The sequence below is a fragment of the Hyperolius riggenbachi genome, chromosome 9 (genome assembly GCF_040937935.1).
Source record: "Hyperolius riggenbachi isolate aHypRig1 chromosome 9, aHypRig1.pri, whole genome shotgun sequence".
Lineage (NCBI taxonomy): Eukaryota > Metazoa > Chordata > Amphibia > Anura > Hyperoliidae > Hyperolius > Hyperolius riggenbachi.
The window spans coordinates 125702050-125723499 of NC_090654.1; the positions used below are offsets into that span (position 1 = coordinate 125702050).

At 46.3% G+C, this 21450-nt stretch overlaps 1 protein-coding gene across 1 annotated transcript; it reads left to right on the forward strand.

Annotated features, from left to right (window-relative positions):
* The first annotated feature begins 760 nt into the window (after positions 1–760).
* On the forward strand, positions 761–19544 carry LOC137533558 (ETS translocation variant 3-like protein). Its single transcript, XM_068254925.1, has 5 exons — positions 761–787; positions 4632–4888; positions 7891–8074; positions 14288–14408; positions 18935–19544. The coding sequence occupies exons 1-5, from the start codon at positions 761–763 to the stop codon at positions 19519–19521; spliced, it is 1176 nt and encodes a 391-aa protein (XP_068111026.1). The 3' UTR covers positions 19522–19544.
* The last annotated feature ends 1906 nt before the right edge of the window (positions 19545–21450 follow it).

Consider the following 21450-nt stretch of genomic DNA (forward strand, 5'->3'; position numbering starts at 1 on the left):
CCCGAGGTGAGGGAGAGGGGGGGAACTTCCCCTCTCCCCGCTAACTGTGGCCAAGGCTTTCCCCTCATGCTGCCACCCCTCCAGCCCCCACAAAATGGCCCCGAGCAGGCCCCAGGGAGGGGGGGGGGGCCCGCTCTGAAATTCTGCAGGGGGGCCCGGTGGGGCCTAGTTACGCCTCTGCTTTAGATATAATGTTATTTACTTTTCAAGTTAACCTCTTCTCTCCATGAACCGCTTGTCACATGCAGGTAGAAAGCCAGTAACTGTTTCTTCAGCAGCGTTAACATGAAGCATAGTAACTGAGGGGAAATGAAGAGTAGTCTGACATATTTTAAGGGGAACCCAAGGTGAGAGTGATTTGGAGGCTGCCATATTTATTTCCTTGTAAACAATGCCAGTTGCCTGGCAGTCTTGTTGATCTTCTGGTATACGTAGTAGAGTCAAAACCCTGGAAAAAGGATATGGCTAATCCAGTAAAACCTGAGTCAGCTGAGAAAGAGTACCTGATCTGAATATGCTTGTTCAGGGTCTATGGATAAAAGTATTAGACACACACAGGACCTTGAGAACTGCCAGGCAACTGGTATTGTTTAAAAGGAAATAAATATGGCAGCCTCCATATCCCTCTCACCTCAGGTTCCCTTTAAGGCCATTCCCCTCTTTATCTGAAACTACTGAAAAAAAAGCATAGAGCTTTAATAGTCTGATTACTTTAACTTATTTTTCTTATTATTTCAGGACATTATAATGCATTGCGGCTATGTTCCCAACTCCTATTGGTTACCAGGTAAGAAACAGTGAGAAATCAGTTGTTGTTTCTGTTATTTATCTAAGCTTTCTGTTGTTAACAGTTAGGCAGGGAACACACTTGACTTTTTTCGTGCGCGTTTTCTGCACAGAAAAACTGACAACTCATGTTAATCAATGTGCTAGTACACACTTAATATGTTGTTCGCACGCAGAAAAAAAACTGACATTCAGGATGATGACTCTGCAGATTTTGGCAGTTTTCTCTATCAATTACATCAGCTGCTGTGAAAAAACGTGCGCGTTTTCCTGCATGGAAACACACTTGGTGTGCAGAAAAAGTATGCAGAAAAACGCGTGCGGAAAACTGAAATTCAAGTGTGTTCCCTGCCTTAGTGATAGCCTGGCTGCGAGTTCTTACAAGGTCATTAGGGCCGGTTTCCACTACAAAGTAATGCGAATGCGGCTACGTAGCCGCAACGCATCACTTCCGCTGCCGGCCACATCACTTCCGCATCTGCCAATGAGGAAGTGTATTGGAGGAGATGGGACGCGGCTGCGGGCGGATGTGGCCGTGCGAGAATCTGCAGCACAACATGCACGCAGTGGAAACTCTTCCATTGCTGTGCATGTGTTTCAGGACATGTAGCTATGTAGCCGCATCGCACCACTCCTAGTGGAAACGGGCCCTTACTGTAAGTAGACACCAGCTGGCTCCATTAATTCTGCCTTTATGCACAAGTAAATGGAGATGCATTGTAGACCTCTAGAAGGTTCTAACCAGATTTCTGTGACTGTCCTTCAGTAGTGATGCAAATCAAAAATTAAAAGTTTTCATGGTCTTAAAATAAGGAGTGACCAAAATGTCTTAATTCAGTTTATCCCTACTGGCTAATGGTTGATAAACTGCTTTGCTGAATCATGAATGCACCATCAAAAGTGAAGGGTGCATTTCATTTTTATGCAAGGTTAAAATTGTCAGCTATCACTTCCCCTGAAAAAATATAGTTTCCTTTTGCACATGCCTCTTCTGCTGGTGGGACAGCATAGATAATGGTCATGGTTGATGGGGGTCACCAGTGACTGCTTGGAAGTATAGGAGGGTACCTGTAAAAGAGATGGGGCCACATGTTACTTTTGGGAGGTATACAGGCTGTCTGTAATGGATGGGAGGGATAGGGTATCTCTGTGACTACTTGGTGGGATGGGGTTCCCCTATGGCTGCAGGGAGGAATATGGTTTTCTTATGACGGCTAGGATGGCTGCTGGGAGAGATGGTGTTTCCTCTGTGGCTGCTTGGAGGGATGGGATTACCCTATGGCTACGGGGAGGGATGGGGTTCCTCTATGGCTGCTATGAGGCATTTGGTTTCCTTATGACTGGTGGGGGAATGGTGTACTACTGTGACTACTGGGAGGGATGGTGTTTCCCTATGGCTGCTGAAGGGATGGTGTACCCGTGACCACTGTGAAAGATGGGGCTTCCTTGTGACTGCTTGCTGGGACAGGGGTTCCCCTGTGAGAGGGTTGGAGTACCCCTGTGACTGCAGGGAAGGATGGGGTTCCCCTATGACTGCTGGTAGGGATATGTTTTTCCTATGACTGCTCTGATGGATAGGGTACCAATGAGATTACTGGAAGGTATGGGGTACCCCGTATCTACTGGGAGGGATGGGGTCTCCGATGTATGCTAGGAGGAATGTGATTCCTCTATGACTGCTCAGAGGATAGTGTACCCCTGTGGATACTGGGAGGAATGGGGTACCCCTATGACTGCAAAGATGTATGGGGTTCCCCTATAACTTCTGGGAGGGTTGGTGTTCCCTATGACTTCTGGGAGGGATAGGGATGTCCTACAACTGCTGGGAGGGATGGTGAACCCCTGTGAATACGGTTAGAGATGGGAATCCCTATGGCTGCAGGGTTTGAAGGGTTTCACCTATGATTGCTTACAGGTAAGGTGGTTCCCCTGTGACTGCTGGAAGGGAGGGAATCCCCTATGGCTGCTGAGAGGAATGGTTTACCCCTGTGACTACTGGGAGGAATTGTGTCCACTTTTGGCTGCTGGGAGGGATGGGGTACCACGGTGACTACTGGTGGTACCCCTGACTGCTGGGACGGATGGGGCTCCCCTATGAATGCTTGGAGGGATTGAGTTCCCCTATGGTTGCTGAGAGGGATGGTGTTACCCTTTGACTGATAAGAAGTATGGTGTTACCCTTTGACTGCTAGGAAGTATGGCGCTCCCCTATGACTGCTGGGAGGGATGGAGTTCCCCTATGGTTGCTGGGAGGGATGGAGTTCCCCTATGGTTGCTGAGAGGGATGGAGTTCCCCTATGGTTGCTGGGAGGGATAGGGTTACCCTCTGACTGCTGAGAGAGATAGTGGTCCCCCTATGGCTGTTTGGAGGGATGGGGTTCCCCTATTACATCTGGGATGTATCAGGTTACCCTATGACTGCTGGGAGGAATGCGGTTCCCCTATGGCTGCTGGGAGGCATGGGGTTCCCCTATGGCTGCTGGGAGGCATGGGGTTCCCATATGGCTGCTGGGAGGCATGGGGTTCCCCTATGGTTGCTGAGAGGGATTGTGTACTACTGTGACTACTGGGATGGATGTTGTTTCCCTATGACTGCTAGAAGGGATTGTATACTACTGTGACTACTGGGAGGGATGGTATTTCACTATGGCTGCTGGGAGGGATGTTGTACCCCTGTGACTACTGGGAGGGATGGGTTACCCTATAACTTCTGGGGGGATGGCATTATCCTATGGGTACTGGGAGGGATGGTTTACCCCTTTGATTTACACCTTCCTGGCTGTCTGCCTTCCCCACCTTCTGTATAGTCAGTGGATTGGAGCAGGGATTTTATCTGATTGCCATCTGGAGTCGTGAAGGAATTTTTTTCCCTTTTGGGGCTAATTGGACCATGCCTTGTAAGGCCCGGTTCACATTAGCGGTTGTTTGCCAAACGGACCGGATGACCTGACCGGATCCGGACCGGATACGGATCGGAACCGTACGGTTCTGATCCGGATCCGATCCGGATCCGGTCAGGTTGCATCAGGTGGTAATCAGGATGCGATCCGGATCCGTTTGGCAAAGTTAACGTAAAAAAAAAAAAAATGTTGGGGTCTGGGAGGTCAGCAGAAGGGGGACCTGTGGAATCAGGCCCTCTGCTGTTTAGCACTCACCTCCACCTCCGACATGCTGCCAACATCCTGCCAACACCTCCAGCTCGTGCTGCTCCACTCCAAAATGCTTGCCCATGTGTCCCCAGCCAATATCGCCGCAAAAATCCGCATAGGAAGTGGGGTAGAACATCCGGATTTCTCAGCCAGTGTGTTGTGCGGCCTCCGGTTCCCATTTGTTTGTATTGGCCGGATGGTGCAGTCCGGCTCCGCCCCGGATACGGCTGCCGGAGGGGCCGGATGAAAAAATAGCGCATGTTGGAACGGAGGCCGGAGTCCGGATCCGGCCCGGATCCGGTCCGGCTCCGGTTCTGCAGAACGGACCCATGTGAACGGACGCATAGGCTTTAATTGCTATGCCGTGCGTCCGTTCCGTCCGTTCTGCAGGCGGTGCGGCTCCGGCACGGCGATTCCGGAGGGCCACCGCAAGTGTGAACCGGGCCTAAGGGTTTTTTCGCCTTCCTCTGGATCAACAGGGATATGTGAGGAAGCAGGCTGGAGTTGTACTTTGTACTGGTTGAACTTGATGGACGTATGTCTTTTTTCAACCAAAATAACTATGTAACTATGTAACATCCAGGGAGGCAAACGACACTTTGTTGAAGGAACAGAGCACACTTTAACACCTGTATGGAGCTCCACATATGGGTCACTGCTGCATGAATGTTTTTAATCAATACATTTAAGATATAGATTATACCTTTTCTAACAGGTCTGGCCTTCCCTGACTGGGCATACAAGGCAGAGTCCAGCCCGGGCTCTCGTCAGATCCAGCTGTGGCACTTCATCTTGGAGCTGCTGCAGAAGGAGGAGTTCCGCCATGTCATTGCCTGGCAGCAGGGGGAGTATGGGGAATTTGTCATCAAGGACCCTGAGGAAGTGGCCAGGCTATGGGGACGACGGAAGTGTAAACCGCAAATGAACTATGATAAGTTGAGCCGAGCACTCAGGTGAGACAATACAACCAAAAACTTGCAAATTCAGAACCCAAAACCCTGCTTCTGATCTATAGACTTACCATGTCTTGCATTGTCAGTGTATTTTGTAGACTACCTTTAGTGATGACACTTTGCTCCGGCATCTACAGTGTACACCATACAGCAGGTCTCTACAGTGTAATGTTATCCTGCTCAGGCATTATCACAGAACGTAGCACCATGGGCATCCACAGAAAATTTTCCAGGGGGGAAGGAAGAAGCGGGGCGGCGCGTGCAGCGCGACGCACCGAAAATTTGGGGTGGAATGGGGCTACGTCATGCCGAAAAATGGGTGTGGTCATGAACCAGAATGTGGGTGTGGTCGCAGGTGGAGACAAGTTTACATGAACTTAGCAATGGTGGGACATTAGATTAGGACAGTGGTGACGAACCTTTTGAAGGTCGAGTGCCCAAACTGCAACCCAAAAGTCACTTTACTATCGCAAAGTGCCAACAGCAATTTAAACTAAATACAAACGTTTTAACTCATACATGAACATTATGGAAAATCCAAGTTGAAAATAAACTGTGAAGATAAATAATTTCATCCATCCGACTCCTGAAAAATGTGTTCATTTTTTTAGAACCTCCCAGTTTCATTTTCGGTTTTAAAAAGCTGAAAAAGTTGGTTTAATGCTATTGCCTCATATGATGATGATTCAGCTTTTTCCATAGTCTCGCAGTTAGCAATCATGTGACCCCCAACAAAACAAATTCAGCAATCATGAGGCCCCCCCATCAAGACAAATTCAGCAATCATGAGGCCCCCCAACATGACCAACTCAGCAATCATGAGGCCCCCAACAAGACAAATTCAGCAATCGTGAGGCCCCCAACAAGACAAATTCAGCGATCTTGAGGCCCCCAACAAATCTTGAGGCCCCCAACAAGACAAATTCAGTAACCATGAGGCCCCCAACAAGACAAATTCAGCAGTCATGAGGCACATAAATAGACAGCATTTCACATAAATAGGCAGAATGCCCCCTTAATATGGTAGACACCTCTCACCTGGCAGCAGTTCCCCATTATACACTCTGACAGCAGTGGTTCCCCAAAAATAGGTAGCCCCAGGTCTATAGGTGTCCCCAGAATAGGTGGCCAGCAGTATAGATGTCCCCAGAACAGGTAGCCAGAGGTAGAGATGTCCCCAGAACAGGTAGCCAGGGGTAAATGTGCCCAGTATATGTAGGCAGAGGTATATGTGCTGAGTATATGTAGGCAGGGGCAGGGCCGGGCCGAGGCATAGGCTGGAGAGGCTCCAGCCTCAGGGCGCAGTGTAGGAGGGGGCGCACAATTCATTCAGCTGTCATTCCTAATTGTGTATAAAGCAGAAAGAAATAAGAAAAGGGGATACATAGCAGTGACTGCAAGCCAGATAACTAGATATTACGGTGTTGGGGAGGTTGTGGGCCCTGTGGCGCCTTTTAGTCTATTAGCAATCAGTGTGTGACGGCTGGGGCGGGAGGGATGGAGGGGCGCACTTTGGTGTCTCAGCCTTGGGTGCTGGAGGACCTTGTCCCGCCTCTGGGCAGGGGTATATGTGCCCAGTATATGTAGGCAGGTGTATATGTGCCTAGTATATGTAGTCGGGGGTATATGTGCCCAGTATATGTAGCCGGGGGTATATGTGCCCAGTATATGTAGTCAGGGGTATATGTGCCCAGTATATGTAGCCAGGGGTATATGTGCCCAGTATATGTAGCCAGCGGTATATGTGCCCAGTATATGTAGCCAGGGGTATATGTGCCCAGTATATGAAGCCAGAGGTATATGTGCCCAGTATATGTAGCCAGCGGTATATGTGCCCAGTATATGTAGCCAGGGGTATATGTACCCAGTATATGTAGCCAGGGGTATATGTGCCCAGTATATGTAGGCAGGAGATGGGTATATGTCCCCAGAATAAGTAGCCAGGTGTGCCCCTAGCAGGAGGGGAGCAGCGCAGAGAAGAGGGAGAGCTATGGGCACAGTGGGGAAGGGCGGACATCTCCCCCTCTTCCCTCACCTTAGGGGGCTCTCCCTCCCTCGCTCTCCCCTCCAGAACGAAGTGTTGTGCAGTGGCTGGGCAGCGGGCGGAACTTACCTCCATCTCGTTCAGGCACCGGATGGATTTGCCGCTAGTCTGGTCTGGTCCAGACCAGCGGCACCAGAACTTCCGGCGCTTGGAGCGAGACGGAGGTGAGTTCCGCCCGCTGCCCAGCCTCTGCACAACACTTCGTTCCGGAGGGGAGAGCGAGGGAGGGAGAGCCCTCTAAGGTGAGGGAAGGGGGGGAGACGTCCGCCCTTCCCCGCTGTGCACATAGTTCTCCCTCTTCTCTGCGCTGCTTCCCTCCTGCTGGCCACATGGGCATGTGGCCAGGGGGGGGGGGGGCAGCGGGCGGCCAGGGTCGGGCCGACGCCCATGCTTAGCGCTCTACAGTGTGATGTCAGCCTGCTCAGACATCGTCACATAGCTCTCTACAGCAGTGGCATACCTAGGGTATTTGACACCCAATGCTTACTATTTACAGAGAAGCCTCCCAATAAAACAATTTTTTAGGGGGGTTGGTTGAGGCAGTGGCACGCTTGTGGTGCTCCCCATGTGGCATCCCCAGTGGTCTAGTGGTAGCCCCAATACCAGTTGCCTTGAAGCCCTGCTGATCCTCTGCCTCTAATGCTTTTGGCCATAGACCCTGAACAAGCATGGAACAGATCAGGTGTTTCTGACACTATTGTCAGGTCTGACAAGATTAGCTGCATGCTTGCTTCATGCTTGCTGCATGCTTGCTTCTGGTGTGGTTCAGATACTATTGCAGCCAAATAGACCAGCGGGGCTTCCAGGCAACTGGTATTGTTTACAAGGAAATAAATATGGCAGCCTCCATATACCTCTCACTTTAGTTGCCCTTTAAGAAAAAGCAAGATAATAAGGACAATGTACAATGTACCTGACTTGATTCTTTATATTTTGTGAATTCTGTACTCTCTCTCAGATATTACTACAACAAGAGGATACTCCACAAGACCAAGGGGAAAAGATTCACCTACAAGTTCAATTTCAACAAACTTATTTTTGTTAACTACCCTTTTTGGGACATGAGGTGTAATTCACAGTCCTTGCTACTGGGGAACAATTTATGCCGTACTGCTGTGCTGCCATCTGGTGTCCAAAGAGAGGTAATTCACTGACATTACAGCATTTCATATCCATATGGGAAAATACTAAATGCATATACATTTTTAGGTTAGTAAATATTTATTGGACTTTTTACAAAAATAAAAGTAACAAGGGTATGGAGGAACAATGATGCAGTATGCATATAACTTACTCAACAACTAATAAATTAATTAATCTAAGCATTAAAATCAGTCGATATTAGTACGGTTATCCTCTCCTTTCTCCTTAAATCCTTAGAGTGATGTGCCTGTCACATGGCTCTAACCCAGGCTACAGTACAGGAAGTTAAAAGACAATTTCCTAACTGTAACACCAATTGCTATAAGCATCCCATTTTGGTAGAGCAGTGAAAAGTTTGTCACCACAGTGTTTGCTGATTTCCTTGCTTTCTTCCTAACCCAACTGCACTAGTTGTGTAAGCTGAAGTGGAATTTCAAGAACTGTAATACAGTATATTAATATTCTGGGTAAGGAAGGTGAAAGGTGAGTGAGATTTATGCCCCTGGAGGATAAGGTTGGTGCTGTATTCAGTCAGCTCTGGCCCCAGTGTAAATTACCATAGAATGGGAATGCAGGCCCAGTGCACACCAAAAACCTCTAGCAGATCTGCAAATGCTAGAGGTTTTTGAAGCAGATTTCAGAGCGATTCTAGGCATGTTTTCTAAACATGCCTAGCGCTCTGATCTAGCATTTTTCAGAGCGGTTTTCCACTTTCCTATACTTTAACATTGAAGCAGAAATGCCTCAGAAATCTAAAAAATGCTGCAGCCCCCGAGTTTGCGTTTGTGGAAAAAACGACCCGCTCTGGTGTGCACCATCCCATTCATGTTCATTAGCCAAGCGGTTTTCCCCCTGCAAGCATTTGAAAAAACGCTCCAGAACTGATCTGGTGTGCACCAGCCCTATGATACACATTTGTAGGCTTGTAAAGCTGAGTAGGTGGCAATGATGTCAGCACTTCCCCCATTCTCCATATGTAGTGGAAAGCACTCTCATGCAGACATTATTCATTATATGAGACTCTCTGTAAAGTTCTTTAGGGGCAGGCAGTGGAAGACATGTATTAAATACAGATTTTATCAACAGAATGTTTGATATAGCATAACTTTGTAATCTGTATCCTTGGCAGTCTCTTGTTTTTGTTGTTAGCATCAGGGGCATTCCTAGGGTCCTTGAAGATCGGGAGCACCTGTGGGCACTAGGTGGAGGGTATATGCAGCGCGCCGCGGCAAAAATGTGCATGGCCATGCAGTAAGTGGGCGTGGCCATGGGTGGGGACAAATGTACATGAACTTAGCAGTGTAAGCTACAGATAATGGGCCTGCCCATCGAAATATTGGATGGAGCCCCCTGTCCTTTATTTAGATAATTTACAATCAGTAAAGGCATAGATCAAAGATGTATACGCACATACAATTTTGATTGGTCAATCATTGACCAATTTTACCACCCCCATGCAGTAAGTGGGCCAAAAGACAATGAATTTGATGAACAGAGCTAAAATTGGCTAATCAAAATTGTATGTGTGTACCAGGTTTTACAGCTAATACTGTACATACTGAAAGTAGCAGGGATCAGCATACAATACAGCTGGTTTACAATCAGTAAAGGCACAGAGTAATGCTGGGCATACACGGTTAGATCCGGCTGCTCGATTAGCCGCCGGATCGACTTCCGCCGCGTCCCCCCGGATCGATTCCCGGGTATCGAGCGGGGAATCGATCCGCGTGGTGATCGGACCTGTCGGAAATTATCAATCGAGCCATCAGCGGCTCCATTGATAAGAAGAAACACACCGTGTATCCCCAGCATTACACCTTATACTGTACACACTGGAGGTAGAGAACAGCTTATACTGCACATACTGTAGGCAGCAGAGATCAGCACATTGCAGCTAGCGTGCCGAAAAATATGAGGGTTACGTTGTGCGTCGCGCGTAGCACCCCGTGTCGAACATCGGGTGTGGCCATGGACCAGAATGTGGGTGTGGTCACGGGTGAAGACAAATTTACATGAACTTAGCAATGGTGGGACTTTAGATTAGGACAGTGGTGGCAAACCTTTTGGAGGCCGAGAGCCCAAACTGCAACCCAAAAGTCACTTATCTATCGCAAAGTGGCAACAGCAATTTAAACTAAATACTGTACAAACGTTTTAACTCATACATGAACATTATGGAAAATACAAGTTGAAAATAAACTGTGAAGATAAACAATTTCATCCATCCTACTCCTGAAAAATGTATTCTTTTTTTTTTTAGAAAAGTAGGTTTAATGCTATTGTCTTATATGATAATGATTCAGCTTTTCCTATAGCCTCGCAGTTAGCAATCATGTGACCCCCAACAAGACAAATTCAGAAATCATGAGGACCCCAACAAGGCAAATTTAGCAATCATGAGGCCCCTTAAAATGACAAATTCAGCAATCGTGAGGCCCCCAATAAGACAAATTCAGCAATCATGAGCAGGGCCGGTTCAAGTAACAATTGGGCCCTAGGGCAAAATGAGCCTGGGGGCCCCCTAACAGACACCCCCCCGACCAAAAAGCGTCATTAGGGGCCTTTTTGTTGCAGCCAAATTTCCTTCCTGGGCCCCTGAGCTGGCTGCTGACCCTCCTCCAATCACCTCCCAACTTAACTGTGCTCCCTAGGACCTCTGCAGTGTCTCCCTAGGACCTCTGCCAAAGACTCTGCAGAGTCCCTGGGGAGTAACAGTTAAGAAGAGGGAGGGACACCTTGGGGCCCCTACAGGCTCTGGGGCCCTGGGGCAATTGCCCATTTTTTCCTATGGTAGCTCCGGCCCTGATCATGAGGCCCCCAACAAATCATGAGGCCCCCAACCAGACAAATTCAGCAATCATGAGGCCTCCAACAAGACAAATTCAGCAGGCATGAGGCACATGAATAGACAGCATTTTACATAAATAGGCAAAATGCCCCCTTAATACGGTATATACATCTCACCTGGCTTCTGAATTCTCCTCTACTGGCTGCTGTGCCTGGCAATATGTTTTTGGCTGGATTTGAGATGATGTATGGGCTGAAAGGCCAAGCAGTGATGCTGTGGCCTGGCTGGCGGTGATGCTGTGGCCGGGTTGGCGGGCGGTGATGCTGTGGCCGATGCTGTGGCTGGGTTGGCTGGCGGTGATGCTGTGACCTGGCTGGCGGCAATGCTGGGCTATGCTTGGCTGGTTGAAGTAAATGCTGGCCTGACTGGTGGTGATGCTGTGGCCTTTTTGACAGTGATTCTGGGCTGGTTGGCTGGTGGTGATGCTGGGCTGGCTGGCCTGGATAGTTTAGGTAGTGACAGGTGCCCCCTAGTTAAGGTAGCACCAGGAGTCCCCCAGTTTAGGTAGTGACAGGAGCCTACCAGTTCAGGTAGGGACAGAAGCCCCCCAGCTCATTTAGTGACAGGAGCCCCCCAGTGTATGTAGTGACAGGTGCCCCCAGTTTAGGTAGTGACAGGCACCCCCCAGGTTAGGTAGTGAGTGACAGGGACCCCCAGGTTAGTTAGTGAGTGACAGGGACCCCCAGGTTAGGTAGTGAGTGACAGGGACCCCCAGGTTAGGTAGTGAGTGACAGGGACCCCCAGGTTAAGTAGTCAGTGGCAGGGACCCCCAGGTTAGGTAGTGACAGGGACCCCCAGGTTAGGTAGTGAGTGACAGTCGCCCCCCAGGTTAGGTAGTGTGTGACAGGGACACCCAGGTTAGGTAGAGAGTGACAGGCGCCCCCCAGGTTATGTAGTGAGTGACAGGGACCCCCAGGTTATGTAGTGAGTGACAGGGACCCCCAGGTTATGTAGTGAGTGACAGGGACCCTCAGGTTAGGTAGTGAGTGACAGGGACCCCAGGTTAGGTAGTGAGGGACAGGGACTCCCAGGTTAGGTAGTGAGTGACAGACGCCCTCAGGTTAGGTAGTGAGTGACAGGGATGCCCAGGTTAGGTAGTGAGTGACAGGGACCCCCAGGTTATGTAGTGAGTGACAGGGACCCCCAGGTTGTGTAGTGAGTGACAGGGACCCTCAGGTTATGTAGTGAGTGACAGGGACCCCCAGGTTATGTAGTGAGTGACAGGGACCCTCAGGTTAGGTAGTGAGTGACAGGGACCCCAGGTTAGGTAGTGAGGGACAGGGACCCCCAGGTTAGGTAGTGAGTGACAGACACCCCCCAGGTTAGGTAGTGAGTGACAGGGATGCCCAGGTTAGGTAGTGAGTGACAGGGACGCCCAGGTTAGGTAGTGAGTGACAGGGACCCCCAGGTTAGGTAGTGAGTGACAGGGACCCCCAGGTTAGGTAGTGAGTGACAGGGACCCCCAGGTTAGGTAGTGAGGGACAGGGACCCCCAGGTTAGGTAGTGAGTGACAGGGACCCCCAGGTTAGGTAGTGAGTGACAGGGACCCCCAGGTTAGGTAGTGAGTGACAGGGACCCCCAGGTTAGGTAGTGAGTGACAGGGACCCCCAGGTTAGGTAGTGAGTGACAGGTGCCCCCTAGATTAGGTAGTGACAGGGACCCCCAGTTAGGTAGTGAGTGACTGGCGCCCCCCTCACCTTGACGGTCAGCAGCGTCAGACCTCAGTATCAGCCGGCGACCAGTTAGAGCGGGCGCACAGACCCACCACGCTGTATATGCGGAAGTGATGTCACTTCCGCATATCAGTGCGGTGTCCGCTAGGTCCTAGCACCCGCACTAGTGGTCGCCGGCTGGTTGGAGGTCTGAAGCTGAGCTGTCTGGCAGCGGGGACGGCCGGGAGGGGGGGGCAGCGGGGCACCCCTGTAAATAGAATAGGGGCACCCTAAGGATATGTTGGGGGCACGGGCCCCCTCTAAAATAGGGCTAGCGACGCTACTGGTCAGCATGCCGATTCCCTAGTGTTCTCTCCTATGATAGCAATGTAGAATACGATGGGGAGCTCTTCTTAAAATTATACTGCAGCTAAGGAGCTTCCAAGCTGTAACCATCCCCAAACTCCTGCTAAAACCTTCAGATACCTCTCAAATCTTCTCACAATTGTTAAGAGTGGTGTAGCAATATTGAAAGAATAAGGTACGCTGCAGAACCCCTTGAACATTATTGGGCCCAACAATAAGTATGCCAGTACCTAAGATTAAAACTCCAACAACTAAGAAAGAAGTGTAACCGGTGCAGAAGGACAGAGACTGCACTGAGTATCAGTGATAAGCAATCTCCATTTATACAACATACCCCAACGAGTTAAAAACATATACAATGAAGTTAAAACACATATTAATGGGGTTTAACCCCAGTAAAACATAACTAATGCAAGCCATTTATAAATACAAATACAAGAATTGAACCAATAAACGTTCAGATGGCTCGTACAGGCCTCTACTAGTGTTACACAATGGTAAATTGTATAACGTGGCTAGTGCTAATATACCATCAAAGATGTGCTATGTGCAAAAAAGAACAAAGTAAAAATATGAACAATCACAGAGAAAAGTGCATGAGTCAAGTCAGAGCCAGGCTAGTGATGCATAAAGACGTAGCCATCATGTGATGTAGTTTGCTGGGATTTCCTTGGCATGCTTATTGTAAGGGCCCAAATTACTCAAGAAATTACACAGTCTACCTTATCATTTCAATTTTGCTACATTCCTGAGAAGGATAACAGGATTTGAGTGATGTTTGAAGGCTTTAGGGGAAATATATGGACGGTTATAGCTTTGAGGCCCCTTTGGCACTATAAATTTTCTCACACTGCCATTTTTGTATGTAGGGGATTTATATGGCTTATGTTTATATTTGTCATGCATGATTGTTGGACTGATCATCTCATACTATGATTTAATAAATATCATTTTAAGGAGAGCTCCTAATTTTGTTCTGTAAATTCAATCTACAACTAGGGTAGGGTTTAGATTAGGCATGGGCAAACTTGGCCCTCCAGCTGTTAAGGAACTACAAGTACCACAATGCATTTGCCTTTATGAGTCATGACTGTGGCTGTAAGACTCCAGCAATGCATTGTGGGACTTGTAGTGGGACTAACAGCAGGAGGGCAAAGTTTGCCCATGCCTGGTTTAGATTGTGGGCTGAACTGAGGAACAATTAGTGACATGGCTATGTGTTCTGTAAAGTGCTGTTATATAAATTAATAATTAATAATAAAAATAATAATAATAATCTCTTGTAGCCAACTAGTAGCAGGCTGGAGAAACATTGACATACATATTCTGATGATCTTCCTCTTCAGGCATTGCAGAACACTCTCCTAGCACACAAGCTCTTGTCGGACCAACTAACATGTCGCAGTGTTCTACAGAATCCCATGGATTATGATCAGAGTGCTGGGAAGAAATCACTGGGAGCTTCAAGTAAGTACGGTAACAGCAGCAACAGTATGAGAGAGATGACCCGACTTTAAGCTTATCACCCCAGAAGCTAAAACTCAAGTTGAAAAACACAATACAAATTCCAGCAGAGATCAGCCCCAAAACGCCAGGAGCCAAACAGAAATAAGCCCCCAAACACACGTAGCCCAAAACACCAGGAGCCCAACAGAAACAAACCTCAAAACACCAGGAGCTCATCAGAATCAAGCCCCAAAACACCAGAAGCCCATCAACAACAAGCCCCAAATCACAGAAAGCCCAACAGAAACAAGCCCAAAACACCAGAAGCCCATCAGAAAAAAAGCCCCAAAACACCAGGAGCACAACAACTACTTTTATCTAGTACAATGGTACAGAGGCGCCAGTAGTGTAAAAGAATGATAAAAAGTTTAAAAGAGGGAGGTTGGTGGTGAACTTACCTCCCCAATGCACACACAAGATAATGTTGATATTTTCAACAATAATAATTTATTCACATACTCCAATAAAGTGCAACGTGTTTCGTGGGCATTTCCCACTTCATCAGGCTATAAAGGGAGTACAACAACTGTGTGACAGAGGAAACAATAATGGCTAAGTACCCTAGTATAAAATTATTATTATTAGCGTCACAATCATATTTGTAAAAAACAGATAATACAGGTGCAACATGAAGGAAAGGAATAGTCAAGTCAATATTTTGCCCCACAGTTGTTGTACTCCCTTTATAGCCTGATGAAGTGGGAAATGCCCACGAAACGCGTTGCACTTTATTGGAGTATATAAATAAATTATTTTTGTTGAAAATATCAACATTATCTTGTGTATGCATTGGGGGGGTAAGTCCACCACCAACCTCGCTCTTTTAAATGTTTTTGTAACGATCGGTGTAACACAGAGAGGATCTGATTACCGGTGATCTGCAGTATCACCGAGAATGCAGATATATACCCGATTATTGATGATCTGCAGTATCACCGATAATCAGATATATCTCTAACCTCTGGACACCTGAGTAATATGAGTGTTTGATGCAACAGTAATACTTAGAGGAGGTTCCCTGTAAAGGGGTACAGTTCAGTAAGAGATACTGCTCAGAGAACAGATTCCTTCCAATGGCCTGATACTCCCCAAGGGGCGGAGCCAAGCTGAGAGTGGGAAGGACCAGAGAGTGAGTGACACCAATGGTGAAGTGTCACTGACAGGTCTGTGAACTATCTCCAAACAGGGAAGAGTTCTCGAGGTCGGACAGGCCAGGTCGACAACAGACAGACAGATCAGGTACAGAGACAGGAGGCAGATGCAGAATCTAGAGACTAGCCGAGTTCAGCAACAGAGTATCAGAATGACAAAGGTACAAAATCAGAGATCAGAAGAATGGTCAGGGAAGCAGAAGGTCATAACAAATAATCAACAATTCCTAGACTAAGGTGTGAGTTCCTTGACCATCAACACCTTGGAAACTGGTCTAGATAATAATACAGAATTCCTAGACTAAGGTGTGAGCTCCTTGATCATCAACACCTAAGAAACTGGTCTAAAGTAACACAGATTCTGACAGGGTCTGAGTGCTACCACGTAGTGATCGCAACGCCAGACACCAGAGAAATGACCAGCACCCAGTATATATACACCAGCGCTCTCCTGCGCCTCCCCTAAGTGCTGGACCAATGAGAACTGGAAGAATTGTCAGCTGACACCCCTCTGGCTGTCATAAATGCTCTGCCTCTCCGTGCGCGCACGCGTCCTTCTGAACCAGTGTGGACTATCAGTCCCAACCACACCAGACATGTGTTGTAATGCCTCTGCTGTATTGGATGCGGAATCCGCCGCACCGCTGTCAGAGCATGCGGCGTTTTCTCCGCATTTAGCAGTACTGAGAGAGGTAGGCCTATGCGTGCAAACCGCCGTGTCGGACGCGGAATCCGCCGCCCTGTTCTCTGGGCATGCGGCGGTTTCTCCGCGTTCCGTCAGGCCAGTGAATGCAGGTCCCTGCGCGCAAGCTGCCATGTTGAACGCGGAATCAGCCGCCTTACTCTGAGTACTTGCGGCGGCTTTTCCGCGTTTTCTCACAGTTTTATCATTCTTTTACACTACTGGTGGCTCTGTACCATTGTACGCAATTGAGTCCACCCCTGGTGGAGGGGAATTGTCCCCTTTCTTCCGAACTACAGAGAGCGACTTCTTAATCCTGATTGGGGACAGGTTCTAATCTCCCCACCTGCCTACATAGTGGTTACCTGGATAGTAACCCAGACTTGTGAGTATAATACTTGCAACTACTGTATTCTCTTACTCAACCTAATCCAGTACATACTACACTATACTGGGCTCTCGGTGTCCCCCTCCCTCACTTTTATCTAGTGTGTACACAAGGCTTTGCATGCCCCCTGCTGCTTGTCATACTATTAATATTGCCAGCATGTCCACTGTAGGTAGCAGTATTTCCAATAATCACTACAATACCCATAAACTGCCCAGTATTCTAGTCATTGTAAAATTCAAAACAATATACTTGTTAGCTTGCCACACAGGCACACTTAACTATTTGCTGTACATGCACGAGCTGTACACCTACCCACCTACTGTATGTCCATGCTGTATTCTTTCCATCCACTATGCACACACCCACATGCTGTATGCATATCCACAGTCTGTACACTCAAGTACTGTGGGGGTTATCCGGTGGATGAAATCTGAATGTTGAACTCCAAGGACTGGAAGAAAAGGGGAAACAGAGAAAACAAGGAGCGGCAATACGGTGTAGTATTTCTAAATATAGGGACCAACTAATCAAACGAACAAATACTACTTACAAACACAAGTTGCTATTAGACAACAACAATATCGAGAATTCTGTCTCCACGCGGATATGAAATCTTCTTTCAGACCTGGTGGGTCGCACTCCAAGCAAAATATTCCCCCCAAAAAGCTGGATAATTATCACGGGGGTACTCCTAATAAAGGAGGTAATCTGTACTTGGTGGGAGCAGGGCCGGTTTAAGCAACAATGGGGTCCCAGGGCAAAATAAACCTGGGGGGCCCCCCAACATATACCACGGAACAAAAATCGGCATTAGGGGACCTTTTTTGCAGCTGGTATAGTAGTCAGGGTGTGAAGCCCCAATCAGTCGGAACTCCACATTCTGGGTAATCCAGCCTGCATGGGGGACAAGGGGTTAAAAAGTTTCAGGAGGGGGGACCCCACATAATTAAAAAAAAAATGGGAAAATAGGAAAAAATGCCAGGGATCTTCATACAGCCATATTGCGGCTGTATAGCGATCCCTGGCCAAAGCGCTGCGGCTGTGTATGGACCCCCTGGAAACCCCGTCAGGAAATGTATTGCTCTTTCTTTTGATACATGTAAAATTACACTATCACTACATTTACTGCATTTTCTTCGAAACTTTAAAATCGATTTTCTCAAAAACTATAAGGTCTTTTTGAAAAATTATTTTTTCCTCTTATTCCCAATGACCTCCTTAATATATCCTGCAAATGTAGGGTTTCTAGCATTTAAGGTGGATTTGCTATTAACCGTTAAAGTCGGCAAGTTTTTTAAATGTGTATTTTTTTTCCTTTGAAACTTTAAAATCGATTTTCTCAAAAACTATAAGGCCTTTTTTTTAAAAAAAAGTTTTTTCCTCTTGTAGCCACTGGGGGCCCCTACAGGCTCTGGGGCCCTGGGGCAATTGCCTCCTTTGTCTCTATGGTAGCGCCAGCCCTGGGTGGGAGGAGGCACCCCAAGATTTAAGTATAAGGTATATAAGGGATAAATACATTAGATCAGTCTTACCTGTTTGGAAATTAAGAAATGTTTATTGGAAACCAATAAAAGACTATGCAATTTTTGGGATTCACATGCTTCCTCAGGTCCATCCAATAGTATATTGGAAGACAGCAGAACAGACTCAGATCGCCTATACGTCTCATGTACTATAGACACATTCACTGTACACTTACCCATGTGCTGTACGTTCCCTGTACACTTATCCACATGCTGTACACACATCCTGTACACTCACCTACATGCTTCACTGTCTACTGACATGTGCAATGCCCAACAGGCATGATGTGTGTGTATATATATATATATATATATATATATATATATATATATATATATATATATATATATATATATATATAAATATATACTGTATATATATATATATATATATATATATATATATATATATATATATATACATATATATACACATATACAGTATATATATAATCCTGGTGTCTGCTTTAAAGAATCAGCGAACCAGTACTAGAAGTTACTTTAAATGGAAAACTTACTTTAAATGTGAATAAAAAGACTTGATTTTATCTCTTTTGTTTGCAGTGCATTTTCCAATAATTTCAGCCATCATACACTAAGAAAGGCTTATCAGTGACAACAGTGATCTTCTGTGTAATTACTAAACAGGAGTTAGCCTAAGCATGTGTGTCTGCCAATATATCACTTGCAATGTAATCATAATTTGTTTTCAAATACTCTAAATATTTTTCTTTTCTTAGGATGCAACTTATTTCCTTCTCCATGTTTTTCAAGTTCCTGTTGTCATTTTGGTCTACGCAATGGTAATTTCCATGTGCCTTCCTCACCTGCTGAGCTTCATAGCACTAGTATGGCTTCCCTCCCTGGGCAGACTCTTTATTCCACTCTTCCAACCACCCTGTCGGCTTCAGCCGAGTGGCCATTGTGTGGCAGTCGCCCATTTCACCCTAGCCTAACACTTTTGTCACTGGATGAAAGGGTTCCAAGCTTTGACCGTAGTTCACATCGGGACAAACTAACGGGAGTCGACCTCTCCAAATCCCTATTAGGACAGCAGATCATGCCAACCATTGACAGCCACCATCTAATACCACCTGCATTGGAGGTGTCACTTCTGAAGGCCACTTGTCAACCATCTTCCATTGTAAAACCCGATCCAGACAATCAGTGTAGGCCTTTAGAAGTGGACAGGAAATTTGAAAACCTTGATGAAGCAGCCAAGGTTCCTTTGATTCCTTCAGAAATTAACAATGTACAAACTAAAATGTGCCCAGTGGTTATGGAACCATCTTTCAACACCAAGAACTGGCTGCTAAAGCCTGCATAATAGTCTTTTGTATATAGTTGTACCAGGGGCTGAGTTTGAAAAATGTTTCCCTAAACTTTTTATTTTTGTTGTTTTTGTACAACGGTAATCTTTATCTTTCCCCATCTATCCCCCTGACTATTGCTAGGTACACACGATACAATTTTCTGACAAATTTACTGTCAGATCAATTATTTCCAACAGGTCCAATCTTATTTTCCATCGATTTTCTGATCGATTTTCCATAGAAGTGAACGGAAAATCAATCAGACCTGTTGGATATAATCAATGTGACAGTAAATCTGTCAGAACTGTATTGTGTGTACCTAGCATTACTTATTTAGCTTCTGATCATGATGGGTTCCGCTAATTGCATGACACACAGTAATCTGCTGGCTTTTGTAGCGGAACATTGCTATGCACTGCCTGTACATGGCGAAATTACCAGCGGTTTGTGCATCAGGCCCCCTGTACCTGACTTAATTTATCTCTTATGAGTTCCTGTTACTTCTCCAGTTGTCTTGCTTACCTTCTCTTATAACTCTCTCTTCCCCTCTGTCTTACCTCTTCTGTTCATACACAAACACACTTGTCAAAAAGACATACCCTATAGGTACTGAAACAGGTATGGTAAACCTGGTATATCATACAAATAAATATTTATTTATTAAAACACCACTGCGTACTGATGCTTCATACAGTGATACTGCCTATATAGGTATAGTAACCAAACTATATAGACAAGGGTTAGGAAAGAGGGGATCTTTCATAGAAAACATGCAAGATTGAAATCCTCATTCAATCCATTTGGTGAGATAGTATCCAGACGGAATATCCACTGGGATTCAATTTGTGTACGTTTTTGATCGAAGTTTCCCCCTCTAAAGTCCCTTCTCCATATCTGTATCCCCCAAAATTGAATATCAAAACGTTTGGTAGGGTGGAATTGATTCATATGTCTGGCAAAGGGTGTATCTCTCCTATGTTTAATATCACTGACATGTTCGAGCAAACGATCTTTTAATTGTCTGGTGATTGTCTATGTACAGCACTATGCACGATTTATAGCACTCCTCTTGTAAATTTTGCCCCCCCTATGGGGTGTGTATAGGATCTATAACATTGAGGTGGCTGCTGAGGTGATCGATAATATCACACTTGTGACCACACTCAGGTCCATACTACCCTTTGCAGTGAACTTTGTAGTTGTGTTGTGGGATAGCTACACCCCACGGGCATACTGTCTAAGTGGAGGGGGATCAGCCAGGACCCCCATAACACAGTACTACTATACCTATATAGGCAGTATCACTGTATGAAGCATCAGTACGCAGTGGTGTTTTAATAAATAAATATTTATTTGTATGATATACCAGGTTTACCATACCTGTTTCAGTACCTATAGGTTATGTCTTTTTGACAAGTGTGTTTGTGTATGTATTTCCCTGGTACCTACCTTCGGTTAGTGTATGTGTTTTACTCTTCTGTTCATACACAACATCTTTTCTCTTCCCTCTTCCTTCACTCTTACCTCTTTTATCTCTTCTGCCCTTCTCGCATTTTCCTTCTCAGTTTTTCTTTCTTCTTACACTCCCTCTCATTTTTCACTACCGTATTTCTTTTTCTTTATCATTCCTCTTCTTTCTCTTGTATTTTTTTCCTCCTCCCCATTCATCCTCATTTCCCTTTCTCTCTCTTGCAGTATCTCCCTCCCTCTCTATATTTCTCACCCCTTTCATGTCCTCATTCAAGTTGTCTTTGAATATACAGTATGCGTAAGTTGTCTCTTGACAAGTTGTACAGTTCAACTCCTACAATACTTTTTCTTTCTCTTTGGTGATTGTGTGTAATATCCATGTACTGACCATCTAAGGTACTTTTTTTTCTGTTGTTTACACAATGAAAACCAATGACCTCTATAAACAGTGGTAGAACAAGCAGGATAAATAT

What these genes read in the sequence shown, in the direction of transcription:
- LOC137533558 (XM_068254925.1), top strand. Translation starts at nt 761, where the DNA reads ATGTTCCCAACTCCTATTGGTTACCAG. An exon ending in CAACTCCTATTGGTTACCAG is followed by an intron (nt 788 to 4,631) that starts GTAAGAAACAGT and finishes TTTAAGATATAG; the next exon opens with ATTATACCTTTTCTAACAGG. An exon ending in AAGTTGAGCCGAGCACTCAG is followed by an intron (nt 4,889 to 7,890) that starts GTGAGACAATAC and finishes ACTCTCTCTCAG; the next exon opens with ATATTACTACAACAAGAGGA.